Source organism: Schistocerca cancellata, chromosome 4 (assembly GCF_023864275.1).
Source record: "Schistocerca cancellata isolate TAMUIC-IGC-003103 chromosome 4, iqSchCanc2.1, whole genome shotgun sequence".
Taxonomy (NCBI): domain Eukaryota; kingdom Metazoa; phylum Arthropoda; class Insecta; order Orthoptera; family Acrididae; genus Schistocerca; species Schistocerca cancellata.
In genome coordinates this window covers 689,534,700-689,552,469 of record NC_064629.1, presented here as the reverse complement: position 1 = coordinate 689,552,469, position 17,770 = coordinate 689,534,700, and the positions used below count along the sequence as shown (strand labels likewise).

The 17,770-nt window shown below is 42.1% G+C and overlaps 1 protein-coding gene across 1 annotated transcript in view; it reads left to right on the top strand.

The window, feature by feature from the left end:
• The window catches only part of LOC126184383 (E3 ubiquitin-protein ligase HUWE1-like), a 207,244-nt gene that overhangs the window by 145,757 nt on the left and 43,717 nt on the right, over positions 1 to 17,770 (top strand). The window contains exons 10-12 of the mRNA XM_049926768.1: positions 6,043 to 6,236; positions 6,545 to 6,721; positions 14,161 to 14,406. Of these exons, the coding sequence (XP_049782725.1) occupies positions 6,043 to 6,236; positions 6,545 to 6,721; positions 14,161 to 14,406 (617 nt within the window). The remainder of the gene's footprint in view (positions 1 to 6,042; positions 6,237 to 6,544; positions 6,722 to 14,160; positions 14,407 to 17,770) is intronic.

Below are 17,770 nucleotides of genomic sequence, written 5' to 3'. Positions count from 1 at the left end.
TGTATTAGTGCACGTGCACGTACTGTGTGTGTGTGTGTGTGTGTGTGTGTGTGTGTGTTATTTATTTTTTTTATTATTTATTTAAATTTTTTTTTTAATGGAGGACCTTACTGGCCGAAAGCTTAATTTGTGACTATCTTTGTGTTGTACCTATCTGCGACTCAGCATCTCTGCTATATGGTAACAAGTTTCCTTTTCATAATAGCATTAAATGATAGTCTTATAATACCAATACTTAGTATATCTGTATATGACTTGTCCACAGTAGTTAATAATTACTATAACAAAATACCCACCACTCTGTCAGTACCCTTCATTAAAGACTGCTGGTTTTGGAGGGTTAGTCCTCCATCTTGCAGTAACTGTGATGAATGTCAGTATTGTTATTACATGTTTAAAGGTGAAATAAAGCCATAAGCAAATTTCAGTCCCTCATTAAATGTCACAGAATTATTTACTAAACCAGAAAAAATTCGTGCAGTGAAAACGACTGAAGTTTTATTATAACAAGATTACAAAACCAGCATATGCACTTGGCTTGCATTGTGTATCACTTTCCATTGTAAGGTTATTAAAGCTGCCGTCAGAATATAAAGAAGTAGTGACTTGATGAGATTTTTTTTCCACAGCACATTCATCCTGCCTTGCTTTCATTATTACTTTGTTTTACAGAGCATTATTCCACTTGAATGAAGAAGTTAGCTTTATGGCATACATTGTCAGTCATTAGACTTCTACCAAATTGCATTTTTATTCTTCATAGACAGATAGCCCTTAAAGTGGAGTGATAAATTGGAAGTTTGGAACCCAATGGATGTAAATTTTGGTCATCTTCTACAGTGTAAAGAGGCAGTGGAGTTGATGGCATATCTATTAGTGTGTGTGTGTGGGGGGGGGGGGGGGGGGGTGAGAGAGAGTTTCAATATCCATGGGTTCCACAATGGCAGGCACAGGTGCAGGCTTCACTGGCGGCCACTGCTGCAGGCAATGGGACGACGGGAATGTGAGGAGTGGGTGGCAACAGGGAAACACACTGGTGCAAGTGGGAGTCCACATCCAGAACAACGTTGTGACTCCACGTACTGGCTGGCAGACCACCATACTGTGGCAGTGAGATCCCAACAGGGCATGGATGTAGCTGATTTGATGGATGGTCAGCTGCTCCCTACTGACATCCCACCACAAACAACTGCTGACCTTCGTGGCCCACCACGACACTGGGCCCAAAGGGCAGTCCTGAGAGGAAAAACACGGCAGTCCACTGTGGTCCCTGGGATGCAACTCAGGGTAAAGCAAATCCAGGAGATACCATGACTTGCGCCCACACAAAACATACTGCCCAGACAGCAACCATCGTCAAGGGAATGGCAGACAGGGACTTCATTTGGGTCTTACATTTATGCATCAGATGCTCCATCTCTTGAGTTAGAAGCCAGGTGAAATGGTGGGGTACTCATATGCTGGATACCGCTGCAAATGCAAACCGTGGCAGTCAGTGATGTTCCGCTGCACAGACTCAATGCCATATGTACGGAAAATTTCAATGACAACATGCTGACCAAAAAGGGGCCAGTGATATTGATGTGACCCTGTCCTGTGATGAGTGCTCTGGGATCAGCCAACGAGAGGACTGGTGCAGCGGTGCTCCCAGATTCTTTGCACATTCTGCACAAGAGGACATTCAATGTTTTGATCAATTGCCGGCCATTAAACATGTCATGCCAGTGCCATCACACAAATCATATCCCAGTGCATCGCATGCATGGAGTATGTGAGGATGCAATTCCGGGGGAATGACCACATGACAGCATTGTTTCTTCATGGCAAGCCCGAGAATTTCCCTGGACAACACTTACCTGACCACGTAGGAGAAAAAATGTACACCATGCCTGATCCCCACCCAAAGAGATGCACCGCAACCAACCCAACTGGATCGCTGAAACAATTTTTCAGAAAAACGGGTCAGCAGCCATGGCAGTCGTGACTTTATGTGCAGTCAGCGGAAAGTCTGGCAGGGTTTGCTGCAAGGCATCATATAATGCAAGCACAAGAGCTACTTGTTGCTCAAATTTATGTGTTGGGCAGTGGAGGGGTAATGAAAGTCACAACAATAGATACTGAGGAGGAGTGCCCACCGCTGTAATCGGTGGGTAGTCCTGTATGGCAGCTTGGAACTATGGCTTGTGGTCAGTGGTGAGGAGAAACCTCGTCCCATACAGGTAGACGTGAAATTTATCAACTGTGAGAATAATAGCTAGCGCCTCCTTTTCCACTTGTGAATAATTACACTGCGCAGCGGAACGAGTCTTTGGTGGGTAAGGTATTCCAATTGGGTAGGACAGTGTCAGTGCCACACTGGCATGTGTGTCACAGGCCAGAGTTCAAAGTTTACATAGTAAAGGAAGCTAGACAGGGAGCAGAGCACAAATGCTGCTCAAGAGATGAAAACCCCATTGATAATCCAGACCATACAAACTTAACACCCTTTCGCAAAGCTGGATAAGAGACTGGAAGGTGCATGTTGCCTGGGGAATGAACTGAGCATAATATGAAATATTACACAAAAAGGATTGGAACTCCTACAGGTTCTTGGGCCATGGTAGTTTGAAAATGGTCTTGATGGGGTTGTCTATGGGGCAATACCATATGCACATGACCCAAGAAATGCATCTTCAGGGAGAAAAGACTGCATTTCTCCGGACAGATTAAAACTATGTGCCAGACCGAGACTCAAACTTAGGGGCCTTTGTCTTTCACAGGCAAGTGCTCTGCTGGCAGAACTGAAACTGTGAGGATGGGTTGTGAGTCGTACTTGGATAGTTCAAATCGTTAGAGCACTTGCCCACAAAAGGGAAAGGTCCCGAGTTTGAGTCTTGGTCCAGCACACAGTTTTAATCTGCCAGGAAGTTTCATATCGGTGCACACTCCACTGAAGAGTGAAAATCTCATTCTGCATTTCTTCTGTTTGCAAGAAAGACCATTCTCCGGAAGGTGCGGGGAAACTGACTGAAGGTTTCGTAAATGCTCCTCTCGAGTAGAGCCTGTGACCCAGGCGTCATCAAGCTAATTGATGCAACAAGAAATGTCCTGAGTTTACTGATCCAAATAACATTAGTAGACTTCTAGTGCAGGTGAGATTCTAAAAGGCAAACAATTAAACTGGAAAACCCAAAATGGGTCCTGAGGACCACAAAAGTCTAAGAAACCACATGCATAGGAACGAGGTGGCCCACTGACTCAATGATATAGGAAAACGATACCCTGAAACTACCAACACGGCAACTCAACCTTTACCTTCTCGCACATGTTAAAGAGAATGGGGTTGACATGGCAAAATTTGGGTGCTGCTGATGGCTTAAGAGGCACATATGTATTTGGGTCATGAAAAAGAATGGATTGACACACTAAATGCACTTTAGACAAAAACAGTAGACACATTCTAACAAGGTAAGTTGCTATTCCACAGTCTTATAATGTGCGGAGACGAAGAATTGCCCCCACAAAGGTATGTGCTGTTTACTATAAGGAGAAATCTGATTGAATGGCTGTTGCAACTTCAAGCACCCTAAGAGCCGGTATGTATCTAAATTAATTGGACTGACCATCATTCCCATGTTTATTTGAAATCTGACTGGCCTCCCACCCACTACAGTCATCAGCAAAATGTGCTGGGGTGGCACGTGCGGGAAATCAGAGGCAGCCCCAGAGTCCAGTGAAAACATCAGGACATCCATTGACTGACTTACAGCCTATTCACTGTGACAAACAGTGGACGTATCTGCCACCATACCCCACACATGGCCAGCATGTGTGGGCAGTCACAGCAGACATGCAACAAATAACAGTCAGGAGCAGGACCTCTGAATCGTCCAACAAGCAAGAGGAGAATAACACCATGTACTTCAAAAGCACTGCTGGTGTGAATTAAGATGCTGCAAGTGGCATGATCCCATTGAGCTCAACACGGTTGAGAATGGGCAATGCAACGACATCACTGCATCGGCATTGTCAACAGTCGCAACACACTGTGAATTGGTTGGACACTGGTTAAGAGTGGTATCCTGCAGGGTGCAGATGGCTGTTTACCACACACATCCAATTGAGCCTCTAGCCAATTCTCCAGAAGTATGTAACTTGCCACTGCTGTAAGCTCATGCAGTACCACAATTTGGGCAACGTTGGCTAAAGAGAGACGTTGGACTATGTCACTGCCTTTAGTCTGAACCTCAAGATTGGTAGCTAACCAGACTATCATATCACAAACTAGTGAGTTGGCATAAGAGGTAGCACATTTGGAACACACACAATGACACTTGGGTTAGAAGTGTTAGAAATTGATGATCCAGGCTGCATACGACTGACCAAGGCACTTGGGATACTGGTTAAACTACAACTATGCTGCCACTACATGAGTTTGATGTCAGATATACCACATAAGCAACCAACAAAGCTCATCAAAGGGAAGTTTCTTGGGCTCAGTGGAGGACTTCAAAATTTAGGCAACTTTGTACAATCCTGCACTGTTGGACAACAACAAGGCAGCCTTATCAACTGGATTGACAATATGTTGTAGCTGGCAGTGCAGCAAGAACCAGGGCAGGTAATTCTCCCACCTCTCCATCAAAAGAGGTAAACAGTGTGAGGGAAGGTGGGGACAGTGCAGAAGCTGGAACAGTGGAAGCCTGGCTCTCCACCAGCAAGGCAAGGGCATGAAGCAAATAAACATTCTGGGTTATCAGCAGCCTGCTGCTACTGTAGCAACTATAGCTGCTCTTTCTGTAGGTGCAACTGTTACTGCCAGCATTGTAGAAATGTAGGGGCCATGGGGGCACAAGGGGAAAGGAGAAAGAAAATAGTTGAGCATCACATGCATAAGAAGTCCTTAGTTGCCACTTTAGTATCTGCGCAGGCATGACAACACTGCATCACTAAATGATTGGTGTGGTAGTTCTCAGGCCAAAGGTGGCTCGATAATAGCCAGGGAACAGAACCCGTATGAGGGGGAAACATTCGCCATCTGAATTGATCTGTAATCCAAGTGTGTGAGCCCACATAGGGACGAGCATGGCAAGAACTCAGTGTTTGGATGGCTAATGGCTAAGCACTCTGCACAATACAGTCCATTGGTGGACAAACTCAGAGTAACTGTAGGGTTTTCCTTAAGTGTTTAATGAACCCAGTTATGGTTGATTAATTTTTAATCACTGTTAATTTCCCACAACAATATCTTAAGAGTTTGGTGTGCTATAATCACTGCTGCTCCCAGTGTACCTAAACAAAAGCAGTCGTTCATACATTCCTGTAATAATCAGTGAGTGAAGTGGTTGAGACACTGGACTCTCCTTTGGGAGGAATAGACTTCAAACACTTTGTATCATCATCTTGATACAGACTTTCTTCAGTTTCCCTTAAGAGATTAGGGCACATATTAGAGTGATCCTGTTCCCTTCCACCCCATATCTTGGATTGACTTGGCCTCTAATGAAATTGTCATTGACCCAACATTAAACTCCAAGCTTCCTTTCTTCCTTACACGCTTCTAATAAAATGCATTTCAGCAATCTCCTCTTGTTGAGCCATAGAGTATCCCATTTGCATTGCTTTGACTTGTTTAAGTTATAATTGATAATTGACTGATAGCAACCATGAGCAAGTAAATTTATGAGGTTTACTAGGGCGAGGCAGGTAGTTAGTGGTTTGAGATGTATGCAGATGTTAATTTCAGTTTTTGAGAGTCCATGATACAGTGAAAAACAGTTGAGTGTTAAGATAGGTATGGCACTCCACAAAATGAATATTTTACATTTATTACATTTGGTTAATTTCCCTGCAATTTCATAAAAAGTTAAACAATGAGTATCACAGTACCCACAAATTTATACTTGGGTTGTATTTATATTTCTCTCATGGATTACCATAGTTCACGAATGGAATATCAAACACAACTGATTTTTTAAATTTTTATTCAATTACATAGTGCCAACACACAAAAAATTAATGTATTTTTGCAGCTTTTGGATGAATTGTATGACATTCACCAAGATCCAAGAAATTCTCTTTGGCGAGGGAATGTCCGTGCTGAAGTTCCTCAACCTTCTTCTGCAAGGCAGGGTGGCAGTAGCAGCAGTGATGAAGAGGATGAAGATGATGCTTCTACATTGTCACATGCTCAACAGGAAGATGGTGCAGTGGGTGAAAGGATGAATGTTCCTCTTGTTGATTACATTATCAACGTGGTAAGTATTAGTAATTTGCATCGAAACAAATTGTTCAACATAGACTATTTCAATATCAGCTAGCATTCTTGCACATACTGCCCACAGCTCCATTGAAATAAATAAATAAATAAATGAATAAATAAATAATAAACCGTTTCTCTTATTCTTAACCTTTCATCTGCTTGACTAGCTTTACTCAACTTTGCTCCACCAGCTCTACCTCATCCTTCCTTGAACAGTAAATTGTGCATATACAACATAAAATTACACTTCCTTCATGTCATTTAGCAGTTGATGCCCTACATGAGTGTGTCTTTATATTTCAGATGAAATTTCTAGATTCAATTCTAACTAATAATTCAACAGATGATCACTGCCGTGAGTTCATATCTCAGGGTGGTATTCCTCGCTTAATGAAAATACTGGAAATTTCTTACCTACCTCTTGACCACCCAGTCACATCTGCTGGACAAGCTGTAGCAACTGTCTGCAAATCCATTTTGGTAAATATCATGTATTATAAATGTTTTGCTATATTGTATAATTTTTGTTTATTATTTTGGTGATTGTATATTTACACTACAGGGGAAAAATGTGTGTATTTACACTGCTGGGAAAAATGCAACACCATCAAAGGCAACGCATTTTATTGGCAAGTGAAGTGACAGGTAGTTAATCACTGAAAGAGATTATGACAACAAATTCAGACCAAATGAAACATGACACAGTGAAGGGTGCCCAAGCAATCACATCAGTGCACAGTGTAACCTCCTCTGGTGGCAACACAGCTGTGTATTCTTGCATGCAAACAATTTAATGCCAAATGGCATCCTGCAATAGATTGTCCCTCGCCTCTTGCACCCCCTGTTGCAGTTTGCCAGTAGTTTTTGCAGACCCTAGGAAATGACCAAGTTTCTGCTTCATCATGTCCCATATGTACTCATTTGGTGAGAGATTTGGTGGTCTTGCTGGCCAGGGCAGATTTTGTACATCATGGAGAGTGTGTTGCAGCAACTGTATGTGGACATGGACCGCCCTATTTCAAAGCACATCACCTTCCTGTCAAAGAAATTGGAATAACCTAGGGATAACAGCCTGCACATTGTATTGGTTGCTGGTATTTTTACTTGCAGAAACATCAGATGTGACCATGAGTTGTCACTGATGTGTGTCCCCCCCCCCCCCCCCCCCCCCCAATCCCTCATGAAGCCTGGGATGGGACATCTGTGTGTTTGGTGAATGAGCTCTATGATACTGATGAGAGGCACACATGGTCTTAATCCTGCAAGCAGATGGTTTCAAATAATCTCTCATGACACAGCAGCTGTGACATGTGCCTGTATTTCACCCCTGGATGATGATCGGTGAGCCACTGCTGCTTGCACAATGCATCAATCTTGACATGCATTTGTACTAAGAGAATGTGCAGAACATGGTCTACAGCTGTGGAAATGTTTGACAGATCACTCTTGAAAACAAGGATACACAACAGATACATTGTGCCCAATGTGCAGCAATCTGTCAGTACATTTATCCAGCTTCTCGGGGGACCATAATGTTACTGCCATTGAAATGGTTGGTGTTCAACAAGAGTACATACTCGTCCATTGCACATGGTTGTATGGGGCAAAGGATATGTTACAGGGAGAAGTTCCCACCAGCAGAATTTAGAAAAGCTGATGTTCGTGGGGAAAAATTGAGATGCTGTGGACTGAGTGTCACTGAAGTCGAGCACACTGTGTTACGTGATGGGTTTGGCAACTGTGTGGTCCAGCTTTCTGTTGGCTACTGTTTGGCAGCTTGTTAGTGGTCCTTCCCATGTATAATGCCACACAGTGGTTGCAGATAAGTTGGTATACCACATGGCTTCTTTTACTGGTGGCCCTGCCTTTGGTGGGGTATGAAATGTCTGTGAAAAGACTGGAGATAGATGGTAATGAGAGAATGTATGGGACAGGTTTTGCACCTGGGTCTTTACCAAGGATGAGCCATGGGGCAAGGAGATGGGAGCAGACATGGAACATGACACACAAGGATACTGTGTAGGTTGGGTAGGTGGTGGGATAGGTGGGGAGGATATTTCTCATTCAGGACATAAGAGTTTTTCAAAACTTTGGCAGAGAACTTGATTCAGATGCTTCAGCCCAGTGGTAGTGACTCAGTTGGGGGAGGGTAAGAGGGGTCAGTGGTGACTGGAGAGACAAGGCATGGGAGATTCGTTTCTGGAAAAAGTGTGGAGGGTAATTTTGGTTTGTGAAGGCCTCGGCAAGACCCTAAACATATTTGAAGAGAGGTTTTCTGTCACTGCAGATACTTTGACCACGGATGGCTAGACTATATGTAAGGGCTTACTGGTGTGTAATGGGTGGGAGGTATTGAAACGGAGGTACTATTCATCATTGATAGGTTTGATGTGGATGGAGGTACTGGTGGCACCATCCATGAGATGGTAGACATTGAAGAAGGTGGCTTAGGAATGGAATCGGGAAAAGGTGTTGAGATTCTACAGGAATGTATGTAGAATATCCTCACACTCAGTCTAGATCATAAAGATGTCAGCAGTGTATCTGAAACAGGTGTGGGCTGTGGGATTTTGGGTGACGAGGAAGCATTCCTCTAGATGGTGCAAGAATAGATTGCCATAGGATGGTGCTATTTCCTTTTGTTACTGTTCTCTATCACATTACTTTGTGTCTATCCTTTTCTTTCTTATTTTCCTATGTTTCTTCATTGCCTTCAAAACCACATATCCTTTCGACCTACTTACCGAGAATCCTGTGACATATTGACTTTCCAGCCAACATGTAGCAACTGTCTGACTTGTGCATCAGATGACAATTTGCTTGTGCTATCTGTAGGTGCAGTTCCCAGAATCCCACATGTTCCTCACCAATATAATTATACATGGACCTTCAAACACAGTTATCAAGCTTTTATTTGTTTTTATTTCTGTTTTGACTTTGATACCATCCTACTTTCACTGACATTTTATTTTGTCATCATCTCTGCTTTTTTTGTATTTCATCTGGTTTCACTGCGTTTTTACTATACTTCACCTGATTTCACACTTTCTTACTAAATTTGGTTTCATCTATTATGAGTTTTTAAGACATTCCTATACTATGTGATCAAAAGTATCCGGACACCTCAAAAACATATGTTTTTCGTATTGAGTTCATTGTGCTGCTACCTGCTGCCAGGTACTCCATATCTGTGACCTCAGTAGTCATTAGACAACATGAGAGAACAGAATGGGGTGCTCTGCGGAACTCACAGACTTTGAACGGGGTCAGGTGTTTGGGTGTCACCTGTATCATATGTCTGTATGCGAGATTTTCACGCTCTTAAACATCCCTAGATCCACTGTTTCTGATATGATAGTGAAGTGGAAACGTGAAGGGACACGTACAGCACAAAAGTGTACAGGCCAACCTTGTCTGTTTACTGACAGTGGCCACTGACAGTTGAAGAGGGTCGTAATGTGTAATAGGTAGACGTCTATCCAGACCATCACAAAGGAATTCCAAACTGCATCAGGATCCACTGCCAGTACTATGAAAGTTAGGCGGGAGATGAGAAAACGTGGATTTCATGCTCGAGTGGCTGCTCATAAGCCGCACATCATGCCGGTAAATGTCAAATGATACATCCCTTGGTGTAAAGAGTGTACACATTGGACGATAGAGCAGTGGAAAAACATTGTGTGGAGTGACGAATCAGGGTACACAATGCGGCAATCCGATGGCAGGGGGTGGGTATGGTGAATGCCCGGTGAAAGTCAGCTGCCAGCGTGTGTAGTGCCAACTGTAAAGTTCGGAGTCAGTGGTGTTATGGTGTGGTCATTTTTTTCATGGAGGTGGCTTGCACCTCTTGTTGTTTTGTGTGACACTATCACAGCACAGGCCTACATTGTTGTTTTAAGCACCTTCTTGCTTCCCACTATTGAAGAGCAATTCAGGGATGGCGATTGTATATTTTAACACGATCTGGCCTGCACAGAGTCCTGACCTGAATCCTACAGAACACCTTTGGGATGTTATGGAATGCCGACTTTGTGCCAGGCCTCACCAACCAACATCAATACCTCTCCTCAGTGCAACACTCCTTGAAGAATGGGCTGCCATTCCCTAAGAAACCTTCCAGCACCTGATCGAGCATATGCTTGCAAGATTGGAAGCTTCATCAAGGCAAAGGGTGGGCCAACACCATATTGAATTCCAGCATTACCGATGGATGGCACCACAAGCTTGTAAGTCATTTTCAGCCAGGTGTCCGGATACTTCTGATAACATAGTGTGTGTTTTTTTGTGTTTTTTATCCTTCATTATGAATCCTTGCTCTTTCTATTTGTGGCAGTACAGAAAAGTTCCACTGTTCCAAGTCAGAACCCACTACCAGATACTGTACCTGTATTGCGTAGCTTATGGAAGCCTGCTAGATGGCCTGATCATCACAATACCCATGTCCAGCTGTTAGCCATCCTTCCACCTTGACATTTACCTGCTCACGTTCCATCAGTCCAGAGCCCTCAACATTCTAATCCTGTCTGTCTGCCTCATTCTCCTGCCATGGACTAGCAGTGCCCACTACCATAACAACAGTGTCCATAACCTCCCCCCCCCCCCCCCCCCCACACACACACACACACACACACACACACACACACACCTCCTTATAGCAGTCACACCTTACCCAGAAGACCTGCTACATCTGCCACATCCTCCAAAACTTCTTCCTCCACCCTTAAGAGCCTAGATAGACCTGTAACACAATTATAAACCTGCCTCCAAAAGCTTCAGTCCCACTGAAGTATCAATCCTATTCAGGAGCTCAGCTTTTGCCCCAGGCAGAAATTGTCGTGCTTGGCTTGTTTAGTACCTGTGCTCTGTTTCACAGCCCTACAGTAAAAACACTTTTTCTGTCACCAACCCTACTAATCAGACTCAACCTAAAAAGCAAAACAGAATCCTGCCTTACTCAGTTTACTCCTCCATCTACTGGTGAGTCTCCCTCACTCATCCCAAATCACCCCTGATAACATTCCAGAATGTGCTAATCTAACCATTGTTCCCCAAATCCTTCAACATGGAAACAAACATCACATATGCAGAAATAAACTCATTTCACCACCTAAAAACTGATCCTGATCTTGTAGTCAACAAAGGCTCCAGAACTAGTTATGAACTTCAGTGGTTATCTAGTTTAGGGTTTCTACCAACTGTTAGACTGGTCCACCCACAACCTCCACTGCAGATACCCCATTGCAGGGATACAGAATGTTTTCCAGACCCTCCTTAAACCCCCTAGGTCCATCCCAGAACCTCTGCCTTGAGTCTTATCTCTGTCCTCACCCCCACCACTCTCCAAACTCCTACCTTGTTTATCCTTCACAAAATGAATAAACCCAACCACTCATGATGTCCCATTGTGGCTGGACACTGTGCCCCCATAGAAAGACTCTGCCTTGTAGACAAACATCTTCAGCTTATTAGGCATAATATACCTTCCTACGTAAATGATGCTAATCAATCCCTCTATGAACTACCTGCAGTTCCTGTCCCTTCACCAACCTGTGCCTACTTTGCCACTGTTGATTCCACCTTCCTGTACTCTAACATCCATAATACCCATGATTATGCTGCTATTGAACAGTGTTTTTCCCAATGCCAAACTTAATACAAATCTACAATTTCCTCCTTGGCCATCATGGCCAACTATATCCTCACCAACAGTTATTTCTCCTTTGAAGGCATCACCTACAAAGAAATCAGTGGTGTATCAATGAGTACCGGTGTGGTACCATCCTATGCCGAACTCTTCATGGGTCATTTAGACGAATCCTTCCTAACAACCCAGAATCACAAACTCTTCAGCTAGCTCAGATTGAATGATGACCTCTTCATGATATGAACCTAGGATAAGGCCAACATCTTCGCATTCCTCTAGAATGTCAACACCTTCTCCCCTGTTCACCTCTGGTCGTCCTCAGTCCAACAGGCCACCTTCCCCAACAATGACCTCCATCTCATGAATGGACTACAGGTACCTCTGTCCACATCAAATCTACCAGCAATACCTCAGTCTCAACAGCTGACACCCATACCACACCAGTGAGTCCCTTCCATACAGCCTAACCACCCATGGTTGTCACTTCTGCAGTGATATGCAGTCAGTTTCCAATTACGCTGAGGGTCTGGAAATAATATCCCTTGCCTTGTGACCACAGTCGCCTACAAACCCTCAAATATCAGCTGACAGACCACAAAGTAGTACATTCCTTGTGACTTAGTATCATCCAGGACTGGAGATACTGAATCATGTTCGCTGCCAAGGTTTTGAGTACCTCTTTGTCATGCCCTGAAATGTGTCCTCTCAGCTATATTCTTCTCCCCTTCAACAGTGTTATTCCACTTGGCATACAAACTACACTGTGTCCTTCTACATTCCTATTCCAACCTTGTTCAAATGGCTCTGAGCACTATGGGACTTAACATCTGTGGTCATCAGTCCCCTAGAACTTAGAACTACTTAAACCTAACTAACCTAAGGACATCGCACACATCCATGCCCGAGGCAGGATTCGAACCTGCGACCGTAGCAGTCGCGCGGTTCCGGACTGAGCGCCTAGAACCGCGAGACCACCGCGGCGTTCCAACCTTGTCCCCAGCCATTTGCTCCATGGCTTATATTCATGGAAAAAACCTAGATGGAAGAGGGCTCCTGATGCTGCACCTAGCATCCAACCATACTGTCCCCACCATGGCCCTACACACATGCACAGGCAGTACTAGAGTATCTTCCCCCCCACCATTATCCTGCTGTCCCTCCCGCCACCCTGTTTCACACCTGTTCTGTACATCCACTACATAGCCTAACAGAGATTGCCACTCAATGCAGTTGTACTTCGAGGTACGTGCGCGGACATGTGTGTTTAGGAGTAGTTGGGTTCAGACCCCCATATGGTCATCTGGGTTTAGATTACTATAATTTCCACAAAATAGATTAGTGTGAGTACCAGGATGGTTTCTTTGAAATGAAAAGGCCATACCCAATTTCCTTCTCATTCTTCCCCAGTCAGTGTTGTGCTCCATATCTAATGTCCTCATTATATGTAAATTAAACCCCTATCTTCCTTAAACTGACAATTTGTTCCAAAGAAAGTTCAAAACATTGTTGCCATTTCTAGAGTTATGCTCTCAGCACTACATGAGGAAGTGCTATCATTCACATACCTTGTTTCCCCACTGCAATCCATTAATAATTAGTGAGGTGGGAAGTAAGTTCCCTTCACATTCTACTCCCTGCTGTACCAGTCACTTGTGGGGAAGGACAGGGGGTAGGGGCTGGCTAAAAGAAAATGTAGTCACTCTCTCATGCAATTAAATTTTCTGTGTACTAAAATTTCCATTGAAGGTGTACAACTGATAAAGTAGTCAAAAATATCATACCGGTCTCATTGTTCTGAGTACAGGGGCATAGAGGAATTCAGAGAAATAAATCAATAAAACCGCCCTTCATTGTGTGGGTTATTCATTGAAATGGCAAAGGTAAGATGTGTAGCATGTTGGTCTTACTCTTCTTTTAAAGTGATTAACTACTTTTATATCTGGAATATTATTTATTTCTGTTTCACGCACTATTCTTAAAGTCTACATAAATCTATGAAAATATAAAGTTTCTTGTTCTTTATAAAAAAAACATCGCATGACTGCGTTTGTATGTGAATAAGGTCTGAAATGTGCTTATATATTCTTGTTTCTGTTGGGGAAATGAATGATGCAATTCAGATTTATAACCTGACTTTTCAGTGGCCATACTGCGCATATTTCTTTTTATTGACCATGGATGTTATGTAATGTAGCTTTTTCTGTTAGTGGTAATAACCTTTGTGCACATATGAAAGGACAAGATATGATAATTCCTATTTGCTTTTTATTTACAGAATCTTACACATGAAGGAGAAATCTTCAGAGTTGGCCTGGAAAATATGGAAACTATTCTTAGTCGTATGACTGAGCTTCAGTTGGCCACTATCAATGCAAATGGCTCCATATTGTTGCATGAACTGGCAATACAAGCAAATGCTGAGGTGGCATTCAACTCGGTGCATTCCTTACCTCTCCTCCATGGAGTGAACAGTATTCATGGTTATGTAGTAATGTTCCTTAATCTGAGTCGCTCGAGTCAGGTACTGTATCAATATTATCATATAAACAACTTTGCTCTAGTCATAAGAATAGTATTCCTGTGACAGTCTTTACTGAGATACTAACTTTTTATTCAATATCTATGAAAGTGGCTGATAATGTGATTTAGCTATTGCTATTCATGAGGATAGGTGTAGTAAGCACCGGCTTGTCAATAAGATATTGAAATGGCAACTATGGAAAACGTACTCTGTGAACAGGAAAATGATACTAATAATTGAGTCTGCTGAATTACAACAGTATAAACATCAAACAGTGGAAGATCTATAATAAAAGGAAAAGGTTAGATTGCTACTCGCCGTAAAGATGACTTGTTCAGTTGCAGACAGGCGCAACACACATCTAGCTTTCAGCAGTAGCCTTATTCAGAAAAGGACGCGCTCTCTCTCTCTCTCTCTCTCTCTCTCTCTCTCTCTCGCTCGCTTGCTCGCGCTCTCTCTCTCTCTCTCTCTCTCTCACACTCACACACACACACACACACACACACACACACACACACACACACATAATCTCTTTCTAATTTATCATAGCTGTCTTGAGTGACAACCTGATCATCTGTGAATAACAGCGTGTTGATGTGCCATCCCCCTAATATTCTTGTAGTGTCTCTTCTTTCATTTGATTCTGCTGCCTTACTTACTTGGTAAGAACTTCAAATGCTGGAGTAGTACTCTACAGTTGCTCACATTAGTATCCTGTATACATTTTATCAATATGTACACTGCACTTCTGCTGAATCTTTCTGAGAAACGTAAGTCTTAATTCACCACCCCTATTGTAGAGTTTACATGATCATCCAATTTCATGTGCTTCACAGAATTACCCCTGAAAACGTAATCAGTGTGATGTGCCAAAGATGTCCACCTCTAATATTATAATCACGTGCTATCAGGTTTTTAATCCAAGTTACAGGCATTATCATACATTTATGTATGGTACGTTTAAAGAGAGCTGCCATTCATTGCAAAGTGCAAATTTTGGGCATGTCTGTCAGCATTTTTCTACGGTGATAACATGACAGTGAGTCATCAGCAATCAATCTGGTAATGCCACTGATCCTATCTGATAACACTTTTTGTATATATTGAGAACATTAGTGGTCCTGTGACACTTCCTTGGTGCGCACGCAATGTTACTTTCATTCCTACCGAACAGTCACTATCCTGTGTACTATGTTCTAGTAGCTGAAAATCCATGAAGCTAATAGCATACTTGTAAAGATAATCCCTACAGTCATAACTTCGTGCGGTGCAATGTTGGACACATTTTGAAATCTGGAATGACAGAATATACGTGTTAACCAGCATTAACTCTTCACAAAATACCATGTATGAATAAAGCAAGTAGTGTTCTATGCAAAAGGTTTTTCCTGAATCCATGTTGAGTCTCTGAGAGAAGTTTGTCTCCCTCCAAGGACATCATAATGTTTGGGCTTAGAATATGCTCTAGGCTCCAGTAATACATAGGTAACAGCAATATTGGTCTCTAATTCTGTGCATCAATTCTTTTACTATTTTTGTAAACTAGAGTAACCTGCATAATTTTTATCACATGGACTGCTCGCTGCATGAGAATTTGTTGATAAATGTGAGCAAGAAAAGGGGCTAACTTGGCAGGGTATTCATGTAAAATATTACTGGAAATCCATGGTATGGTGTTTCATTTGCTTTGAACCAAACGCATCCCTGCCCTTTTCCTTAGGTACAAAGGGTACTTAAATCTATATTCCTTATGTGCAGCTGTTTACAGGTCCAAACATTCATTCTGTATGAATGACTTTCTTGAAGTGTAATTTAATTTGTTGACTTCCTGTATTTGTCTTTATTTTCAACACCAGATTAATTCACAAAAGATAGGCTGAGAGTTTTGGACCCCTTCATTGACTTATCATATGACTGACATTTCTTAGCATGTTCTTAAAATTTTTCACTAGTATCTGACTGAAAATTATTGTAGGCTCCATAAATAACTCTTCCTGTGGATGCACAAGATACGTTGATATATGCTGTTTCTGTTTTGCAGCAGTCTATCTTATAGTAGAAGTGTGGTAGTATCTGTTTTTGCCACATTCTCCAATTGGTACCATTAAACCAAAGTAAGTTTTGCTGCCTTTATTTGCTTACTTCATGCAAATTTATCAGTGCTGCAGTTTGTAATATTTGCAAGCATTATCCATCATTATTCTATGTTTTTTGTGTGTGAACTCATCGTTCTGAGTTAATATTTTAAGTTAGGTTTTTTTGTGATTAGAACAGTTCACCAAAATCGAAATTGTGTCCTACATTTTTAATGACATTTTTCCTTTTGTCAGCATCATTACAGTAATAGCTTAAGGGCAATTAATCCTCCTTTCCCTGATGGCTGTTCAAACAGTGAGGTGTATTTGTAGCTGGGGCATTCAAAATATTTTTTTATCCATGTGAACTGCTGCTCTAGTTGTTTAAGGCAGTTGTCTGACAATGTGTGCAGTATTATTTCACAAGATGGAATATCCCCCCCCCCCCCCCCCCCCCCCCCTCCTCTTGATAAGGTATGTGTACTTCATCAGTTGATACTGAGCAATTTATTCAGAACCCACTACTTCTGTATGCACAATATATTTCCATGCTATAAAATCCAGGATATTTTCCATTTTTGACTCAATCAAAAATATCCTGAAACTATAGCACAGAAATGCCTTGAGCATACAGAAGTAATAGATTGTGACTGATGATATCAGAATATGATGCTGAATAAAATCATCAGATGATTAACTTAAACCCACAGACCACAGTTACTTCTGCTGACATAGGTTTGCAGTCACTCTCTTTGGCTTTGATAATCTTTAATGTTCCTGATTTCTGCTGTAAATCATCTAGTGTAGTATCATCTATCTTTCTCATATACATTCCTCATTGTTGATAATTTTCCTATTTTTACATAAGATTTTAGTAAACTTACTTCCTAACAACTCCTTTCTAGGAGAGGGTGTATCGTATTCTACCTTCATGTAAACAGACAATGAGAAACATTTCACTTGCCATATTGACACCACTTCAACCAATCAAATCCAGCAAACAGTGTAACTGCATGTATTTTTCATTCTGTCCCAACCAAAACTAAATTTGGAACAAAATGGCATAAATACATGTTGCTTATGATGTAAAATTTTTTTTATCAGTGTTAACTTGTCAATATTTGCATCAGTGTAACAAAATTGGGGTTTACAGACCTTCATATTCTGAAAGGACACTTTAAACCATGACACAACATCTCCTGCCCAAACTGGATAATTCAAATCACCCTGCCTCATTGATATATCCTTTATGTGAGTGGCACAAAATGTGCCAAAGTTTTATCAATAAA